Source organism: Oncorhynchus mykiss, chromosome 7, assembly GCF_013265735.2.
Source record: "Oncorhynchus mykiss isolate Arlee chromosome 7, USDA_OmykA_1.1, whole genome shotgun sequence".
Classification (NCBI taxonomy): domain Eukaryota; kingdom Metazoa; phylum Chordata; class Actinopteri; order Salmoniformes; family Salmonidae; genus Oncorhynchus; species Oncorhynchus mykiss.
The window spans coordinates 1,040,001-1,057,500 of NC_048571.1; the positions used below are offsets into that span (position 1 = coordinate 1,040,001).

Below are 17,500 nucleotides of genomic sequence, written 5' to 3' on the forward strand. Positions count from 1 at the left end.
AGACTTTGACTTGCCTAATAAATGTTACACTAAGAGCATAACATGTCTACACTCTAACTGTATAATTGTAGTCTAACCAATACTCCAATGGAGATTCAGTCAAAATATAGATCTGATTAGATTTATCAGGACCAGTCCCCTTGTCTCAGAGCAGCTCTAAACGGCTGAAATGGTTGTCTTCAAATCCTCTTGTTTCTAACCTCAATATGCTCTTTAAATAAATAAGACCGACACGGCACATTACTCAACACGAGTGAGACTCATGTCGCCTAAAATACGACGTGACTTTCCGCCAATAATTGCATTTAGAGGATTGGAGGATATTTCTGTAATTCAGTGATATTTATTCCCGTAGTGATTCGTCATGGATCCATAACTAAATAAACATTGGCATTTTGAAACAGTATTTTTATCATTTTTATTAATGAAAGCATAAAGATGCCATTATTAGTTCTGTTTTAGTTTGAAGGTGCAGACTGGCGCTAAGAACAGAACAGCGGGAACCTTTCCCTCGTCAGCACCATTATTAGTGCAATGCCCTTCGTGTTGCCAGTGTAGGTCCACCCCCCTCCCCCTTCCTCCTCCTCCCTTCCCCATAGGCTAGGTCAGTCTTCTGTGCGCGGCTCTGCAGCCCATCCCGTGCCCCCTGCCCTCTTGCCTTGAACCTCGTGAGCTTTCAGTAGATACAGCTGGAGAACTGCAAGGTAATCTCATTGTGCGCCACTCGGGAGCCATGACCAATATGACCAATATATATTGTTCTGCTAATAACAGGGTTCATATTATATCTGAGAGAATATCCAACAGGCTTTTATATCATTCTAAATTATTAATAACAATCATAATCATCGCTTTGTATAAAAAACAATATTTTGGAGATTATTTCATTTTCAAATAACGTAAAATGAGCGAGGGGAAAAAGTCCAGGGTATTGAACCAGCATCTGTAGCAGCACAGTTTACACTGCTATGCAGTGTCTCAGACCGCTGTGCCACTCAGGCACTGTACAATGTGACCGGTCTGGAGTGGCTCCTACACTACTACAGTCTGAGCTAAATCACCCTAACAAAATAAAATAATAAAAACCTTAGTAGAACAACAGTTTTAGTGAGTCATACTGAAGTCGTACACAATTATCAGTTTCTATGTAGGTTTATGTCGCCCATTCATTGTCAGTTAGAGACACAGTAGGACCCAGAAGCATAATCGGTGCTCTAACGCCCCCGTGTGGTGGTCTGGAGAAATGAAGTGGTGATGCAGGGTACTGTACTAAACCACACACAGTCCCTCAGCATAATCACAAAACTTTTAGTGGTCCAACTACTGTAGCCTGTCTTCTCTTGAGAGCCAGGTCTGCCTACGGCGGCCTTTCTCAATAGCAAGGCTATGTTCACTGAGCTTGTACATAGTCAAAGCTTTAAGTTTGGGTCAGTCTTTTTGTTTTCTCATGATTTGGTTGGGTCACTGTCTCTCTCTCCCTCTCTCTCTCTCCCTCTCTCTCGCTCTCTCTCTCTCTCGCTCTCGCTCTCTCGCTCTCTCTCGCTCTCTCTCGCTCTCGCTCTCTCTCGCTCTCTCTCGCTCTCTCTCGCTCTCGCTCGCTCTCGCTCTCGCTCTCGCTGTCTCTCTCTCTCTTTTGGTCTCTCTTTGTCTCTCTCTCTCTCTCTTTGTCTCTCTCTCTCCCTCTTTGTCTCTCTCTTTGTCTCTCTCTCTCTCTCTTTGTCTCTCTCTCTCTCTCTTTGTCTCTCTCTTTGTCTCTCTCTCTCTCTCTTTGTCTCCATATCTCTCTCTTTCCCTCCATATCTCTCTCTCTCTCTCTCTCTCTCTCTTTCTCTTTCTCTCTTTCCCTCCATATCTCTCTCTCTTTTGGTCTCTCTTTGTCCCTCTCTCTCTCTTTCGGTCTTTGTCTCGCTCTCTTCCTCTCTGTCTCTCTCTCTCTCTCTCTCTCTTTGTCTCGCTCTCTCTTTATCTCTGTCTCTCTCTCTATGTCTCTGTCTCTCTCTTTCTCTCTTCCGACAAACACACACACACAGAGTCCCGCCACTGTCTGAATCAGTCTTATCTGCAGCATGTAATTGCCTGGCTGTTATCGCCGTAGGAACGGGAGATAAGTGCTAATTGAAAATCTGGATTAGCAATGAGTCGCTTACTTTCCAAGAGAACACTGCTGTGTGTGTCTCTGTGTCTGTGTGTGTGTGTGTGTGTGTGTGTGTCTCTGTGTGTGTGTCTCTGTGTGTGTGTCTCTGTGTGTGTGTCTCTGTGTGTCTCTGTGTGTGTGTGTGTGTCTCTGTGTGTGTGTCTCTCTGTGTGTGTGTGTGTGTCTCTGTGTGTGTGTGTGTGTGTCTCTGTGTGTGTGTGTGTCTCTGTGTGTGTGTGTGTCTCTGTGTGTGTGTGTGTGTCTCTCTGTGTGTGTGTGTGTGTGTCTCTGTGTGTGTGTGTGTCTCTGTGTGTGTGTGTGTGTGTGTCTCTGTGTGTGTGTGTGTGTGTCTCTGTGTGTGTGTGTGTCTCTGTGTGTGTGTGTGTCTCTGTGTGTCTGTGTGTGTCTCTGTGTGTGTCTCTGTGTGTGTGTGTGTGTGTGTGTGTGTGTGTCTCTGTGTGTGTGTGTGTGTGTTCATTTAATGTCTCTGATTCTGTTGTGTAGAGAGTGAAGGGCGTTTCCAGGAAAATCTGACAATGGAAGAAAAGAAACACCTTTGTGAGGCTCCAAACTGCAGACACAGGTGTAGGTGTATCTAATGGGTTGTTGTAAAAGGTGTTGATATGGACCATGTAGGGCTCCAAACTGCAGACACAGGTGTAGGTGTATCTAATGGGTTGCTGTAAAAGGTGTTGTTATGGACCATGTAGGGCTCCAAACTGCAGACACAGGTGTAGGTGTATCTAATGGGTTGTTGTAAAAGGTGTTGTTATGGACCATGTAGGGCTCCAAACTGCAGACACAGGTGTAGGTGTATCTAATGGGTTGCTGTAAAAGGTGTTGTTATAGACCATGTAGGGCTCCAAACTGCAGACACAGGTGTAGGTGTATCTAATGGGTTGTTGTAAAAGGTGTTGTTATGGACCATGTAGGGCTCCAAACTGCAGACACAGGTGTAGGTGTATCTAATGAGTTGTTGTAAAATGTGTTGTTATGCACCATGTAGGGCTCCAAACTGCAGACACAGGTGTAGGTGTATCTAATGGGTTGTTGTAAAAGGTGTTGTTATGGACCATGTAGGGCTCCAAACTGCAGACACAGGTGTAGGTGTATCTAATGGGTTGCTGTAAAAGGTGTTGTTATGGACCATGTAGGGCTCCAGACTGCAGACACAGGTGTAGGTGTATCTAATGGGTTGCTGTAAAAGGTGTTGTTATGGACCATGTAGGGCTCCAAACTGCACACACAGGTGTAGGTGTATCTAATGGGTTGTTGTAAAAGGTGTTGTTATGGACCATGTAGGGCTCCAAACTGCAGACACAGGTGTACAGTGCCTTGTGAAAGTATTTGGCCCCCTTGAACTTTGCAACCTTTTGCCACATTTCAGGCTTCAAACATAAAGATATAAAACTGTATTTTTTTGTGAAGAATCAACAACAAGTGGGACACAATCATGAAGTAGAACGACATTTATTGGATATTTCAAACTTTTTTAACAAATCAAAAACTGAAAAATTGGGCGTGCAAAATTATTCAGCCCCCTTAAGTTAATACTTTGTAGCGCCACCTTTTGCTGCGATTACAGCTTTAAGTCGCTTGGGGTATGTCTCTATCAGTTTTGCACATCGAGAGACTGAATTTTTTTCCCATTCCTCCTTGCAAAACAGCTCGAGCTCAGTGAGGTTGGATGGAGAGCATTTGTGAACAGCAGTTTTCAGTTCTTTCCACAGATTCTCGATTGGATTCAGGTCTGGACTTTGACTTGGCCATTCTAACACCTGAATATGTTTATTTTTGAACCATTCCATTGTAGATTTTGCTTTATGTTTTGGATCATTGTCTTGTTGGAAGACAAATCTCCGTCCCAGTCTCAGGTCTTTTGCAGACTCCCATCAGGTTTTCTTCAAGAATGGTCCTGTATTTGGCTCCATCCATCTTCCCATCAATTTTAACCATCTTCCCTGTCCCTGCTGAAGAAAAGCAGGCCCAAACCATGATGCTGCCACCACCATGTTTGACAGTGGGGATGGGGTGTTCAGCTGTGTTGCTTTTACGCCAAACATAACGTTTTGCATTGTTGCCAAAAAGTTCAATTTTGGTTTCATCTGACCAGAGCACCTTCTTCCACATGTTTGGTGTGTCTCCCAGGTGGCTTGTGGCAAACTTTAAACAACACTTTTTATGGATATCTTTAAGAAATGGCTTTCTTCTTGCCACTCTTCCATAAAGGCCAGATTTGTGCAATATACGACTGATTGTTGTCCTATGGACAGAGTCTCCCACCTCAGCTGTAGATCTCTGCAGTTCATCCAGAGTGATCATGGGCCTCTTGGCTGCATCTCTGATCAGTCTTCTCCTTGTATGAGCTGAAAGTTTAGAGGGATGGCCAGGTCTTGGTAGATTTGCAGTGGTCTGATACTCCTTCCATTTCAATATTATCGCTTGCACAGTGCTCCTTGGGATGTTTAAAGCTTGGGAAATCTTTTTGTATCCAAATCCGGCTTTAAACTTCTTCACAACAGTATCTCGGACCTGCCTGGTGTGTTCCTTGTTCTTCATGATGCTCTCTGCGCTTTTAACGGACCTCTGAGATCACCACAGTGCAGGTGCATTTATACGGAGACTTGATTACACACAGGTGGATTGTATTTATCATCATTAGTCATTTAGGTCAACATTGGATCATTCAGAGATCCTCACTGAACTTCTGGAGAGAGTTTGCTGCACTGAAAGTAAAGGGGCTGAATAATTTTGCACGCCCAATTTTTCAGTTTTTGATTTGTTAAAAAAGTTTGAAATATCCAATAAATGTCGTTCCACTTCATGATTGTGTCCCACTTGTTGTTGATTCTTCACAAAAAAATGCAGTTTTATATCTTTATGTTTGAAGCCTGAAATGTGGCAAAAGGTCGCAAAGTTCAAGGGGGCCGAATACTTTCGCAAGGCACTGTAGGTGTATCTAATGGGTTGTTGTAAAAGGTGTTGTTATGGACCATGTAGGGCTCCAAACTGCAGACACAGGTGTAGGTGTATCTAATGGGTTGCTGTAAAAGGTGTTGTTATGGACCATGTAGGGCTCCAAACTGCAGACACAGGTGTAGGTGTATCTAATGGGTTGTTGTAAAAGGTGTTGTTATGGACCATGTAGGGCTCCAAACTACAGACACAGGTGTAGGTGTATCTAATGGGTTGCTGTAAAAGGTGTTGTTATGGACCATGTAGGGCTCCAAACTGCAGACACAGGTGTAGGTGTATCTAATGGGTTGCTGTAAAAGGTGTTGTTATGGACCATGTAGGGCTCCAAACTGCACACACAGGTGTAGGTGTATCTAATGGGTTGCTGTAAAAGGTGTTGTTATGGACCATGTAGGGCTCCAAACTGCAGACACAGGTGTAGGTGTATCTAATGGGTTGTTGTAAAAGGTGTTGTTATGGACCATGTAGGACTCCAAACTGCAGACACAGGTGTAGGTGTATCTAATGGGTTGTTGTAAAAGGTGTTGTTATGGACCATGTAGGGCTCCAAACTACAGACACAGGTGTAGGTGTATCTAATGGGTTGCTGTAAAAGGTGTTGTTATGGACCATGTAGGGCTCCAAACTGCAGACACAGGTGTAGGTGTATCTAATGGGTTGCTGTAAAAGGTGTTGTTATGGACCATGTAGGGCTCCAAACTGCACACACAGGTGTAGGTGTATCTAATGGGTTGCTGTAAAAGGTGTTGTTATGGACCATGTAGGGCTCCAAACTGCAGACACAGGTGTAGGTGTATCTAATGGGTTGTTGTAAAAGGTGTTGTTATGGACCATGTAGGACTCCAAACTGCAGACACAGGTGTAGGTGTATCTAATGGGTTGCTGTAAAAGGTGTTGTTATGGACCATGTAGGGCTCCAGACTGCAGACACAGGTGTAGGTGTATCTAATGGGTTGTTGTAAAAGGTGTTGTTATGGACCATGTAGGGCTCCAAACTGCAGACACAGGTGTAGCTGTATCTAATGGGTTGCTGTAAAAGGTGATGTTATAGACCATGTAGGGCTCCAAACTGCACACACAGGTGTAGGTGTATCTAATGGGTTGTTGTAAAAGGTGTTGTTATAGACCATGTAGGGCTCCAAACTGCAGACACAGGTGTAGGTGTATCTAATGGGTTGCTGTAAAAGGTGTTGTTATGGACCATGTAGGGCTCCAAACTACAGACACAGGTGTAGGTGTATCTAATGGGTTGCTGTAAAAGGTGTTGTTATGGACCATGTAGGGCTCCAAACTGCAGACACAGGTGTAGGTGTATCTAATGGGTTGCTGTAAAAGGTGTTGTTATGGACCATGTAGGGCTCCAAACTGCAGACACTGGTGTAGGTGTATCTAATGGGTTGCTGTAAAAGGTGTTGTTATAGACCATGTAGGGCTCCAAACTGCAGACACAGGTGTAGGTGTATCTAATGGGTTGCTGTAAAAGGTGTTGTTATAGACCATGTAGGGCTCCAAACTGCAGACACAGGTGTAGGTGTATCTAATGGGTTGTTGTAAAAGGTGTTGTTATGGACCATGTAGGGCTCCAAACTGCAGACACAGGTGTAGGTGTATCTAATGGGTTGCTGTAAAAGGTGTTGATATGGACCATGTAGGGCTCCAGACTGCAGACACAGGTGTAGGTGTATCTAATGGGTTGCTGTAAAAGGTGTTGTTATGGACCATGTAGGGCTCCAAACTGCACACACAGGTGTAGGTGTATCTAATGGGTTGTTGTAAAAGGTGTTGTTATGGACCATGTAGGGCTCCAAACTGCAGACACAGGTGTACAGTGCCTTGTGAAAGTATTTGGCCCCCTTGAACTTTGCAACCTTTTGCCACATTTCAGGCTTCAAACATAAAGATATAAAACTGTATTTTTTTGTGAAGAATCAACAACAAGTGGGACACAATCATGAAGTAGAACGACATTTATTGGATATTTCAAACTTTTTTAACAAATCAAAAACTGAAAAATTGGGCGTGCAAAATTATTCAGCCCCCTTAAGTTAATACTTTGTAGCGCCACCTTTTGCTGCGATTACAGCTTTAAGTCGCTTGGGGTATGTCTCTATCAGTTTTGCACATCGAGAGACTGAATTTTTTTCCCATTCCTCCTTGCAAAACAGCTCGAGCTCAGTGAGGTTGGATGGAGAGCATTTGTGAACAGCAGTTTTCAGTTCTTTCCACAGATTCTCGATTGGATTCAGGTCTGGACTTTGACTTGGCCATTCTAACACCTGAATATGTTTATTTTTGAACCATTCCATTGTAGATTTTGCTTTATGTTTTGGATCATTGTCTTGTTGGAAGACAAATCTCCGTCCCAGTCTCAGGTCTTTTGCAGACTCCCATCAGGTTTTCTTCAAGAATGGTCCTGTATTTGGCTCCATCCATCTTCCCATCAATTTTAACCATCTTCCCTGTCCCTGCTGAAGAAAAGCAGGCCCAAACCATGATGCTGCCACCACCATGTTTGACAGTGGGGATGGGGTGTTCAGCTGTGTTGCTTTTACGCCAAACATAACGTTTTGCATTGTTGCCAAAAAGTTCAATTTTGGTTTCATCTGACCAGAGCACCTTCTTCCACATGTTTGGTGTGTCTCCCAGGTGGCTTGTGGCAAACTTTAAACAACACTTTTTATGGATATCTTTAAGAAATGGCTTTCTTCTTGCCACTCTTCCATAAAGGCCAGATTTGTGCAATATACGACTGATTGTTGTCCTATGGACAGAGTCTCCCACCTCAGCTGTAGATCTCTGCAGTTCATCCAGAGTGATCATGGGCCTCTTGGCTGCATCTCTGATCAGTCTTCTCCTTGTATGAGCTGAAAGTTTAGAGGGATGGCCAGGTCTTGGTAGATTTGCAGTGGTCTGATACTCCTTCCATTTCAATATTATCGCTTGCACAGTGCTCCTTGGGATGTTTAAAGCTTGGGAAATCTTTTTGTATCCAAATCCGGCTTTAAACTTCTTCACAACAGTATCTCGGACCTGCCTGGTGTGTTCCTTGTTCTTCATGATGCTCTCTGCGCTTTTAACGGACCTCTGAGATCACCACAGTGCAGGTGCATTTATACGGAGACTTGATTACACACAGGTGGATTGTATTTATCATCATTAGTCATTTAGGTCAACATTGGATCATTCAGAGATCCTCACTGAACTTCTGGAGAGAGTTTGCTGCACTGAAAGTAAAGGGGCTGAATAATTTTGCACGCCCAATTTTTCAGTTTTTGATTTGTTAAAAAAGTTTGAAATATCCAATAAATGTCGTTCCACTTCATGATTGTGTCCCACTTGTTGTTGATTCTTCACAAAAAAATGCAGTTTTATATCTTTATGTTTGAAGCCTGAAATGTGGCAAAAGGTCGCAAAGTTCAAGGGGGCCGAATACTTTCGCAAGGCACTGTAGGTGTATCTAATGGGTTGTTGTAAAAGGTGTTGTTATGGACCATGTAGGGCTCCAAACTGCAGACACAGGTGTAGGTGTATCTAATGGGTTGCTGTAAAAGGTGTTGTTATGGACCATGTAGGGCTCCAAACTGCAGACACAGGTGTAGGTGTATCTAATGGGTTGTTGTAAAAGGTGTTGTTATGGACCATGTAGGGCTCCAAACTACAGACACAGGTGTAGGTGTATCTAATGGGTTGCTGTAAAAGGTGTTGTTATGGACCATGTAGGGCTCCAAACTGCAGACACAGGTGTAGGTGTATCTAATGGGTTGCTGTAAAAGGTGTTGTTATGGACCATGTAGGGCTCCAAACTGCACACACAGGTGTAGGTGTATCTAATGGGTTGCTGTAAAAGGTGTTGTTATGGACCATGTAGGGCTCCAAACTGCAGACACAGGTGTAGGTGTATCTAATGGGTTGTTGTAAAAGGTGTTGTTATGGACCATGTAGGACTCCAAACTGCAGACACAGGTGTAGGTGTATCTAATGGGTTGTTGTAAAAGGTGTTGTTATGGACCATGTAGGGCTCCAAACTACAGACACAGGTGTAGGTGTATCTAATGGGTTGCTGTAAAAGGTGTTGTTATGGACCATGTAGGGCTCCAAACTGCAGACACAGGTGTAGGTGTATCTAATGGGTTGCTGTAAAAGGTGTTGTTATGGACCATGTAGGGCTCCAAACTGCACACACAGGTGTAGGTGTATCTAATGGGTTGCTGTAAAAGGTGTTGTTATGGACCATGTAGGGCTCCAAACTGCAGACACAGGTGTAGGTGTATCTAATGGGTTGTTGTAAAAGGTGTTGTTATGGACCATGTAGGACTCCAAACTGCAGACACAGGTGTAGGTGTATCTAATGGGTTGCTGTAAAAGGTGTTGTTATGGACCATGTAGGGCTCCAGACTGCAGACACAGGTGTAGGTGTATCTAATGGGTTGTTGTAAAAGGTGTTGTTATGGACCATGTAGGGCTCCAAACTGCAGACACAGGTGTAGCTGTATCTAATGGGTTGCTGTAAAAGGTGATGTTATAGACCATGTAGGGCTCCAAACTGCACACACAGGTGTAGGTGTATCTAATGGGTTGTTGTAAAAGGTGTTGTTATAGACCATGTAGGGCTCCAAACTGCAGACACAGGTGTAGGTGTATCTAATGGGTTGCTGTAAAAGGTGTTGTTATGGACCATGTAGGGCTCCAAACTACAGACACAGGTGTAGGTGTATCTAATGGGTTGCTGTAAAAGGTGTTGTTATGGACCATGTAGGGCTCCAAACTGCAGACACAGGTGTAGGTGTATCTAATGGGTTGCTGTAAAAGGTGTTGTTATGGACCATGTAGGGCTCCAAACTGCAGACACTGGTGTAGGTGTATCTAATGGGTTGCTGTAAAAGGTGTTGTTATAGACCATGTAGGGCTCCAAACTGCAGACACAGGTGTAGGTGTATCTAATGGGTTGCTGTAAAAGGTGTTGTTATAGACCATGTAGGGCTCCAAACTGCAGACACAGGTGTAGGTGTATCTAATGGGTTGTTGTAAAAGGTGTTGTTATGGACCATGTAGGGCTCCAAACTGCAGACACAGGTGTAGGTGTATCTAATGGGTTGCTGTAAAAGGTGTTGATATGGACCATGTCAATAAGGCTGCCAACATTTCACTTCATAAGATTCACAATCATCTCTGGCATTTAGCATTTTATCCAAAGTGACTTACAGGCATGAACTCTTGTTCTCTCACTCTGTCTTGTCTCTCAATCTGTCTTGTCTCTCACTCTGTCTTGTCTCTCACTCTGTCTTGTCTCTCACTCTGTCTCTCACTCTGTCTCTCACTCTGTCTCTCACTCTGTCTCTCACTCTGTCTCTCACTCTGTCTCTCACTCTGTCTCTCACTGTCTCTCACTCTGTCTCTCTCAATTCAATTTAAATTCAAATGGCTTTATTGGCATGGGCAACATACACTACCGTTCAACAGTTTCGGGTCACTTAGAAATGTCCTTGTTTATGAAAGAAAAGCACATTTTTTGGTCGATTTAAAATAACATCAAATTGATCAGAAGTGTAGACATTGTTAATGTTGTAAATGACTATTGTAACTGGAAATGGCTGATTTTTTTAAATGGAATATCTACATATCAGCAATCAGAATATCCAATCAGAATATCCATTATCAGCAACCATCACTCCTGTGTTCCAATGCCAAGTTGTGTTAGCGAAGCCAAGTTTATCATTTTAAAATGCTAATTGATCATTAGAAATCCCTTTTGCAATTATGTTAGCACAGCTGAAATCAGTTGTGCCGTTTTAAAGATGGAATAAAACTGGCCTTTAGACTAGTTGAGTATCTGGAGCATCAGCATTTGTGGGTTTGATTACAGGCTCAAAAGGGTCAGAAACAAAGAACTTTCTTCTGAAACTCGTCAGTCTATTCTTGTTCTGAGAAATGAAGGCTATTCCATGCGAGAAATTGGCAAGAAACTGAAGATCTCGTACAACGCTGTGCACTACTCCCTTCACAGAACAGTGCAAACTGTCTCTAACCAGAATAGAAGGAGGAGTGGGAGGCCCAGGTGCACAACTGAGCAAGAGGACAAGTACATTTGTGTCTAGTTGTAGAAACAGACGCCTCACAAGTCCTCAACTGGCATCTTCATTAAACAATACACGCAAAACACCAGTCTCAACGTCAACGGTGAAGAGGCGACTCTGGGATGCTGACCTTCTAGGCAGAGTTTCAAAGAAAAAGCCATATCTCAGACTGGCCAATAAAAAGGAAAGATTAAGATGGGCAAAAGAACACAGACACTGGATAGAGGAACTCTGCCTAGAAGGCCAGCATCCCAGAGTCACCTCTTCACTGTTGGCGTTGAGACTGGACAGAGGAACTCTGCCTAGAATGTCAGCATCCCGGAGTCGCCTCTACACTGTTGACGTTGAGACTGGACAGAGGAACTCTGCCTAGAATGTCAGCATCCCGGAGTCGCCTCTACACTGTTGACGTTGAGACTGGACAGAGGAACTCTGCCTAGAATGTCAGCATCCCGGAGTCGCCTCTACACTGTTGACGTTGAGACTGGACAGAGGAACTCTGCCTAGAATGTCAGCATCCCGGAGTCGCCTCTTCACTGTTGATGTTGAGACTGGACAGAGGAACTCTGCCTAGATGGCCAGCATCCCGGAGTCGCCTCTACACTGTTGACGTTGAGACTGGACAGAGGAACTCTGCCTAGAAGGCCAGCATCCCGGAGTCGCCTCTTCACTGTTGACGTTGAGACTGGACAGAGGAACTCTGCCTAGAAGGCCAGCATCCCGGAGTCGCCTCTTCACTGTTGACGTTGAGACTGGACAGAGGAACTCTGCCTAGAATGTCAGCATCCCGGAGTCGCCTCTTCACTGTTGACGTTGAGACTGGACAGAGGAACTCTGCCTAGAAGACCAGCATCCCGGAGTCGCCTCTTCACTGTTGACGTTGAGACTGGACAGAGGAACTCTGCCTAGAAGACCAGCATCCCGGAGTCGCCTCTTCACTGTTGACATTGAGACTAGTGTTTTGTGAGTACTATTTAATGAAGCTGCCATTGGAGGACTTAAGAGGTGTCTGTTTCTCAAACTAGACACACTAATGTACTTGTCCTCTTCTTCAGTTGTGCACCGGGGCCTCCCATTCCTCTTTCTATTCTGGTTAGAGACAGTTTGCTCTGTCTTTTAAAATGATAAACTTGGATTAACTAACAATACGTGCCATTGGATCACAGGAGTGATGGTTGCTGATAATGGGCCTCTATGCGCCTATGTAGATATTCCATTAAATATCAGCCGTTTCCAGCTACAATAGTCATTTACAACTTTAACAATGTCTACACTGTATTTCTGATCAATTTGATGTTATTTTAAATGGACAAAAAATGTGCTTTTCTTTCAAAAACAAGGACATTTCTACGTGACCCCAGACGTTTGAACGGTAGTATATGTTTACATTGCTAAAGCAAGTGAAATAGATAACAAACAAAAGTGATTTTATTTTAATTAACGGTAAACGTTGCACTCACAAAAGGAATAAAGACTTTTCAAATGTCATTATGTGTGTATATATACAGTGTTGTAACGATGTGCAAATAGTTACAAGTACAAAGGGAAAATAAACATAAGTATGGGTTGTATTTACATTGCTGTTTGTTCTTCACTGGTTGACCTTTTCTCGTGGCAACAGGTCACACATCTTGCTGCTGTGATGGCACACTGTGGAATTTCACCCAATAGATATGGGAGCTTATCAAGGCCCTCCTTGATTGGTGACAGAAGCACCAGATCATCAACAAACAATAGACATTTGACTTCAGATTCTAGTAGGGTGAGGCCGGGTGCTGCGGACTGTTCTAGCGCCCGCGCCAATTAGTTGATGTATTTGTTTTGGCTGCATCCCTGTCTCACCCCACGGCCCCGTGGAAAGAAATGTGTGTTGTTTTTTTTTAACCAATTTTAACCGCACACTTGTTGTTTGTAATGTCGTATGTTTTACCCCCAACACCACTTTCCATCAATTTGTAGCAGCAGACCCTCATGCCAAATTGAGCCAAAAGCTTTCTTGAAATCAACAAAGCATGAGAAGACTTTGCCTTTGTTTTGGTTTGTTTGTTTGTCAATTAGGGTGTGCAGGGTGAATACATGGTCTGTTGTACGGTAATTAGGTAAGAAGCCAATTTGACATTTGCTCAGTACATTGTTTTCACTGAGGAAATGTACGAGTCTGCTGATAATGATAATGTAGAGGATTTTCCCAAGGTTGCTGTTGATGCATATCCCACAGTAGTTACTGGGGTCAAATTTGTCTCCACTTCTGTGGATCAGGGTGATCAGTCCTTGGTTCCAGATATTGGAGAAGATGCCAGAGCTAAGGATGATGTTAAAGAGTATAAGTATAGCCAATTGTAATTTTGGGTCTGTATATTTTATCATTTCATTTAGGATACCATCAACCCCACAGGCCTTTTTGGGTTGGAGGGTTTGTATTTTGTCCTGTAGCTCATTCAATGTAATTGGAGAATCCAGTGGGTTCTGGAATCCAGTGGGTTCTGGAATCCAGTGGGTTCTGGAATCCAGTGGGTTCTGGTGGTCTTTAATAGTTGATTCTAAGATTTGTATTTGATCATGTATATGTTATTGCTGTTTGGTCTTTGTCATAGAGCCAAAAGGGTTGGAGAAGTGGTTTATCCATACATCTCCGTTTTGGATAGATAACTCTTTGTGTTGTTGTTTGTTTCGACTTTTCAGTGGTTAGATTCTATGGATTCTTCAATTACATTGAGCTGATTTCTGACGTGCTGTTCCTTCTTTTTCCCATTGGGTATTTCTGTATTGTTTTAGTGATTCACCGTAGTGAAGGCGTAGACTCAGGTTTTCTAGGTCTCTGTGTTTTTGGTTGGATATGTTTCTCAATTTCTTTCTTAGGTTTTTACATTCTTCATCAAACCATTTGTCATTGCTGCTCATTTTCTTCGGTTGTCTGCTTGACATTGATAGATTTTGATAGGGAAGCTGAGAGGTCAAATATACTGATTAGATTAGATAGGGAAGCTGAGAGGTCAAATATACTGTTTAGGTTTTCTACTGCCAAGTTTACACCTTCACTATTACAGTGGAACGTTTTACCCAGGAAATTGTCTAAAAGGGATTGAATTTGTTGTTGCCTAATTGTTTTTTGGTAGGTTTCCAAACAGCATTCCTTCCAACTAGAGCATTTCTTAATGTTACTCAGTTCCTTTGGCTTTGATGCCTCATGATTGAGTATTGCTCTGTTCAAGTAGACTGTGATTTTGCTGTGGTCTGATGATAGAGTTGTCAGTGGGCTGACTGTGAACGCTCTGAGAGACTCTGGGTTGAGGTCAGTCATAAAGTAGTCTACAGTACTACTGCCAAGAGATGAGCTGTAGATGTTCCTGCCGTAAGAGTCTCCTTGAAGTCTCCCCTTGACTCTGAACAGAACCAGCGTACGACAAAGCTGCAGGAGTTGTGACCCGTTTTCTTGGGTTGTTTCGTCTTAGTTGTGTATCTCTACTCTGTCAATTTCAATGCAAAGTTTTATTGACATGTTAACATTGCTAAAGCAAGTAAAATAGATAATAAACAAAAGTGAAATAAACAATCAGAAATTAACACGCTATCTCTACGTCTCTCTCACTCTCTCTCTCTCTCCTGCTATCTCTACCCCTCTCTCTCTCTCCTGCTATCCCTCCCTCTCTCTCTCTCCTGCTATCTCTACCTCTCTCTCACTCTCTCTCTCTCTCCTGCTATCTCTACCCCTCTCTCTCTCTCCTGCTATCCCTCCCTCTCTCTCTCTCCTGCTATCTCTACCTCTCTCTCCTGCTATCTCTACCTCTCTCTCCTGCTATCTCTACCTCTCTCTCCTGCTATCTCTACCTCTCTCTCCTGCTATCTCTACCTCTCTCTCCTGCTATCTCTACCTCTCTCTCCTGCTATCTCTACCTCTCTCTCTCTCTCCTGCTATCTCTCTCTCTCTCACTCCTGCTATCTCTACCTCTCTCTGTCACTCCTGCTACCTCTACCTCTCTCTCTCTCTCTCCTGCTATCTCTCTCTCTCTCATTCTCTCTCATTCTCTCTCTCCTGCTATCTCTCTCTCTCGCTCTCTCGCTCTAGGATGATCACCTAGTGTTCCAGTTCCTGAGGTGTCTTTTGGACCAGAGGTAAGATCCTTGGTTACTGTGTTGGAGCACGGAAGAATAGAACAGAGTTTTCTCTGTGGTGTGGATGGATTCGGGTGGGCGGAAGACATCAATATCCTAGTTGTTGTGCTCTCTGGTCTGTTTAATAAACACAACATTATTATATTATTAGAGACACACAACCGTCTGTTTCCCAGTGCTACCTCCAGGGAAGGCCCTCATCCCCAGCCTCTCCTAAGACTGAGCCCCGACCTGCATGAGCTCCACATCGGCCTGCTGTGTCGCTTCACTCCCCGACAGCTCACTGACTTCCTCAAGGCCTCTCAGGACTACAGGCTAGAGGAGGCCGTCCAGGTAACATCCCTACACTATAGTATAGCAGTGTGTCTGTACCTCTCAGGACTACAGACTAGAGGAGGCCGTCCAGGTAACATCCCTACACTATAGTATAGCAGTGTGTCTGTGTGTCTGTACCTCTCAGGACTACAGACTAGAGGAGGCCGTCCAGGTAACATCCCTACACTATAGTATAGCAGTGTGTATGTACCTCTCAGGACTACAGACTAGAGGAGGCCGTCCAGGTAACATCCCTACACTATAGTATAGCAGTGTGTCTGTGTGTCTGTACCTCTCAGGACTACAGACTAGAGGAGGCCGTCCAGGTAACATCCCTACACTATAGTATAGCAGTGTGTCTGTACCTCTCAGGACTACAGACTAGAGGAGGCCGTCCAGGTAACATCCCTACACTATAGTATAGCAGTGTGTCTGTACCTCTCAGGACTACAGACTAGAGGAGGCCGTCCAGGTAACATCCCTACACTATAGTATAGCAGTGTGTCTGTACCTCTCAGGACTACAGACTAGAGGAGGCCGTCCAGGTAACATCCCTACACTATAGTATAGCAGTGTGTCTGTGTGTATGTACCTCTCAGGACTACAGACTAGAGGAGGCCGTCCAGGTAACATCCCTACACTATAGTATAGCAGTGTGTCTGTACCTCTCAGGACTACAGACTAGAGGAGGCCGTCCAGGTAACATCCCTACACTATAGTATAGCAGTGTGTCTGTGTGTATGTACCTCTCAGGACTACAGACTAGAAGAGGCCGTCCAGGTAACATCCCTACACTATAGTATAGCAGTGTGTCTGTACCTCTCAGGACTACAGACTAGAGGAGGCCGTCCAGGTAACATCCCTACACTATAGTATAGCAGTGTGTGTGTACCTCTCAGGACTACAGACTAGAGGAGGCCGTCCAGGTAACATCCCTACACTATAGTATAGCAGTGTGTCTGTGTGTCTGTACCTCTCAGGACTACAGACTAGAAGAGGCCGTCCAGGTAACATCCCTACACTATAGTATAGCAGTGTGTCTGTACCTCTCAGGACTACAGACTAGAAGAGGCCGTCCAGGTAACATCCCTACACTATAGTATAGCAGTGTGTCTGTACCTCTCAGGACTACAGACTAGAGGAGGCCGTCCAGGTAACATCCCTACACTATAGTATAGCAGTGTGTATGTACCTCTCAGGACTACAGACTAGAGGAGGCCGTCCAGGTAACATCCCTATACTATAGTATAGCAGTGTGTCTGTACCTCTTAGGACTACAGACTAGAGGAGGCCATCCAGGTAACATCCCTACACTATAGTATAGCAGTGTGTCTGTGTGTCTGTACCTCTCAGGACTACAGACTAGAGGAGGCCGTCCAGGTAACATCCCTACACTATAGTATAGCAGTGTGTCTGTGTGTCTGTACCTCTCAGGACTACAGACTAGAGGAGGCCGTCCAGGTAACATCCCTACACTATAGTATAGCAGTGTGTCTGTGTGTCTGTACCTCTCAGGACTACAGACTAGAGGAGGCCGTCCAGGTAACATCCCTACACTATAGTATAGCAGTGTGTCTGTGTGTATGTACCTCTCAGGACTACAGACTAGAGGAGGCCGTCCAGGTAACATCCCTACACTATAGTATAGCAGTGTGTCTGTGTGTATGTACCTCTCAGGACTACAGACTAGAAGAGGCCGTCCAGGTAACATCCCTACACTATAGTATAGCAGTGTGTCTGTACCTCTCAGGACTACAGACTAGAGGAGGCCGTCCAGGTAACATCCCTACACTATAGCATAGCAGTGTGTCTGTGTGTATGTACCTCTCAGGACTACAGACTAGAGGAGGCCGTCCAGGTAACATCCCTACACTATAGTATAGCAGTG

General features: G+C 44.2%; 1 protein-coding gene across 8 annotated transcripts in view; it reads left to right on the plus strand.

Annotated features, from left to right (window-relative positions):
- Window positions 1–17,500, plus strand: part of LOC110496962 (vacuolar protein sorting-associated protein 8 homolog) — a 118,858-nt gene that overhangs the window by 57,813 nt on the left and 43,545 nt on the right. For all 8 annotated transcript variants that reach the window (XM_036981974.1, XM_036981978.1, XM_036981977.1 and 5 more), the window contains 2 exons: window positions 15,251–15,297; window positions 15,474–15,630. In XM_036981974.1, the coding sequence (XP_036837869.1) occupies window positions 15,251–15,297; window positions 15,474–15,630 (204 nt within the window). The remainder of the gene's footprint in view (window positions 1–15,250; window positions 15,298–15,473; window positions 15,631–17,500) is intronic.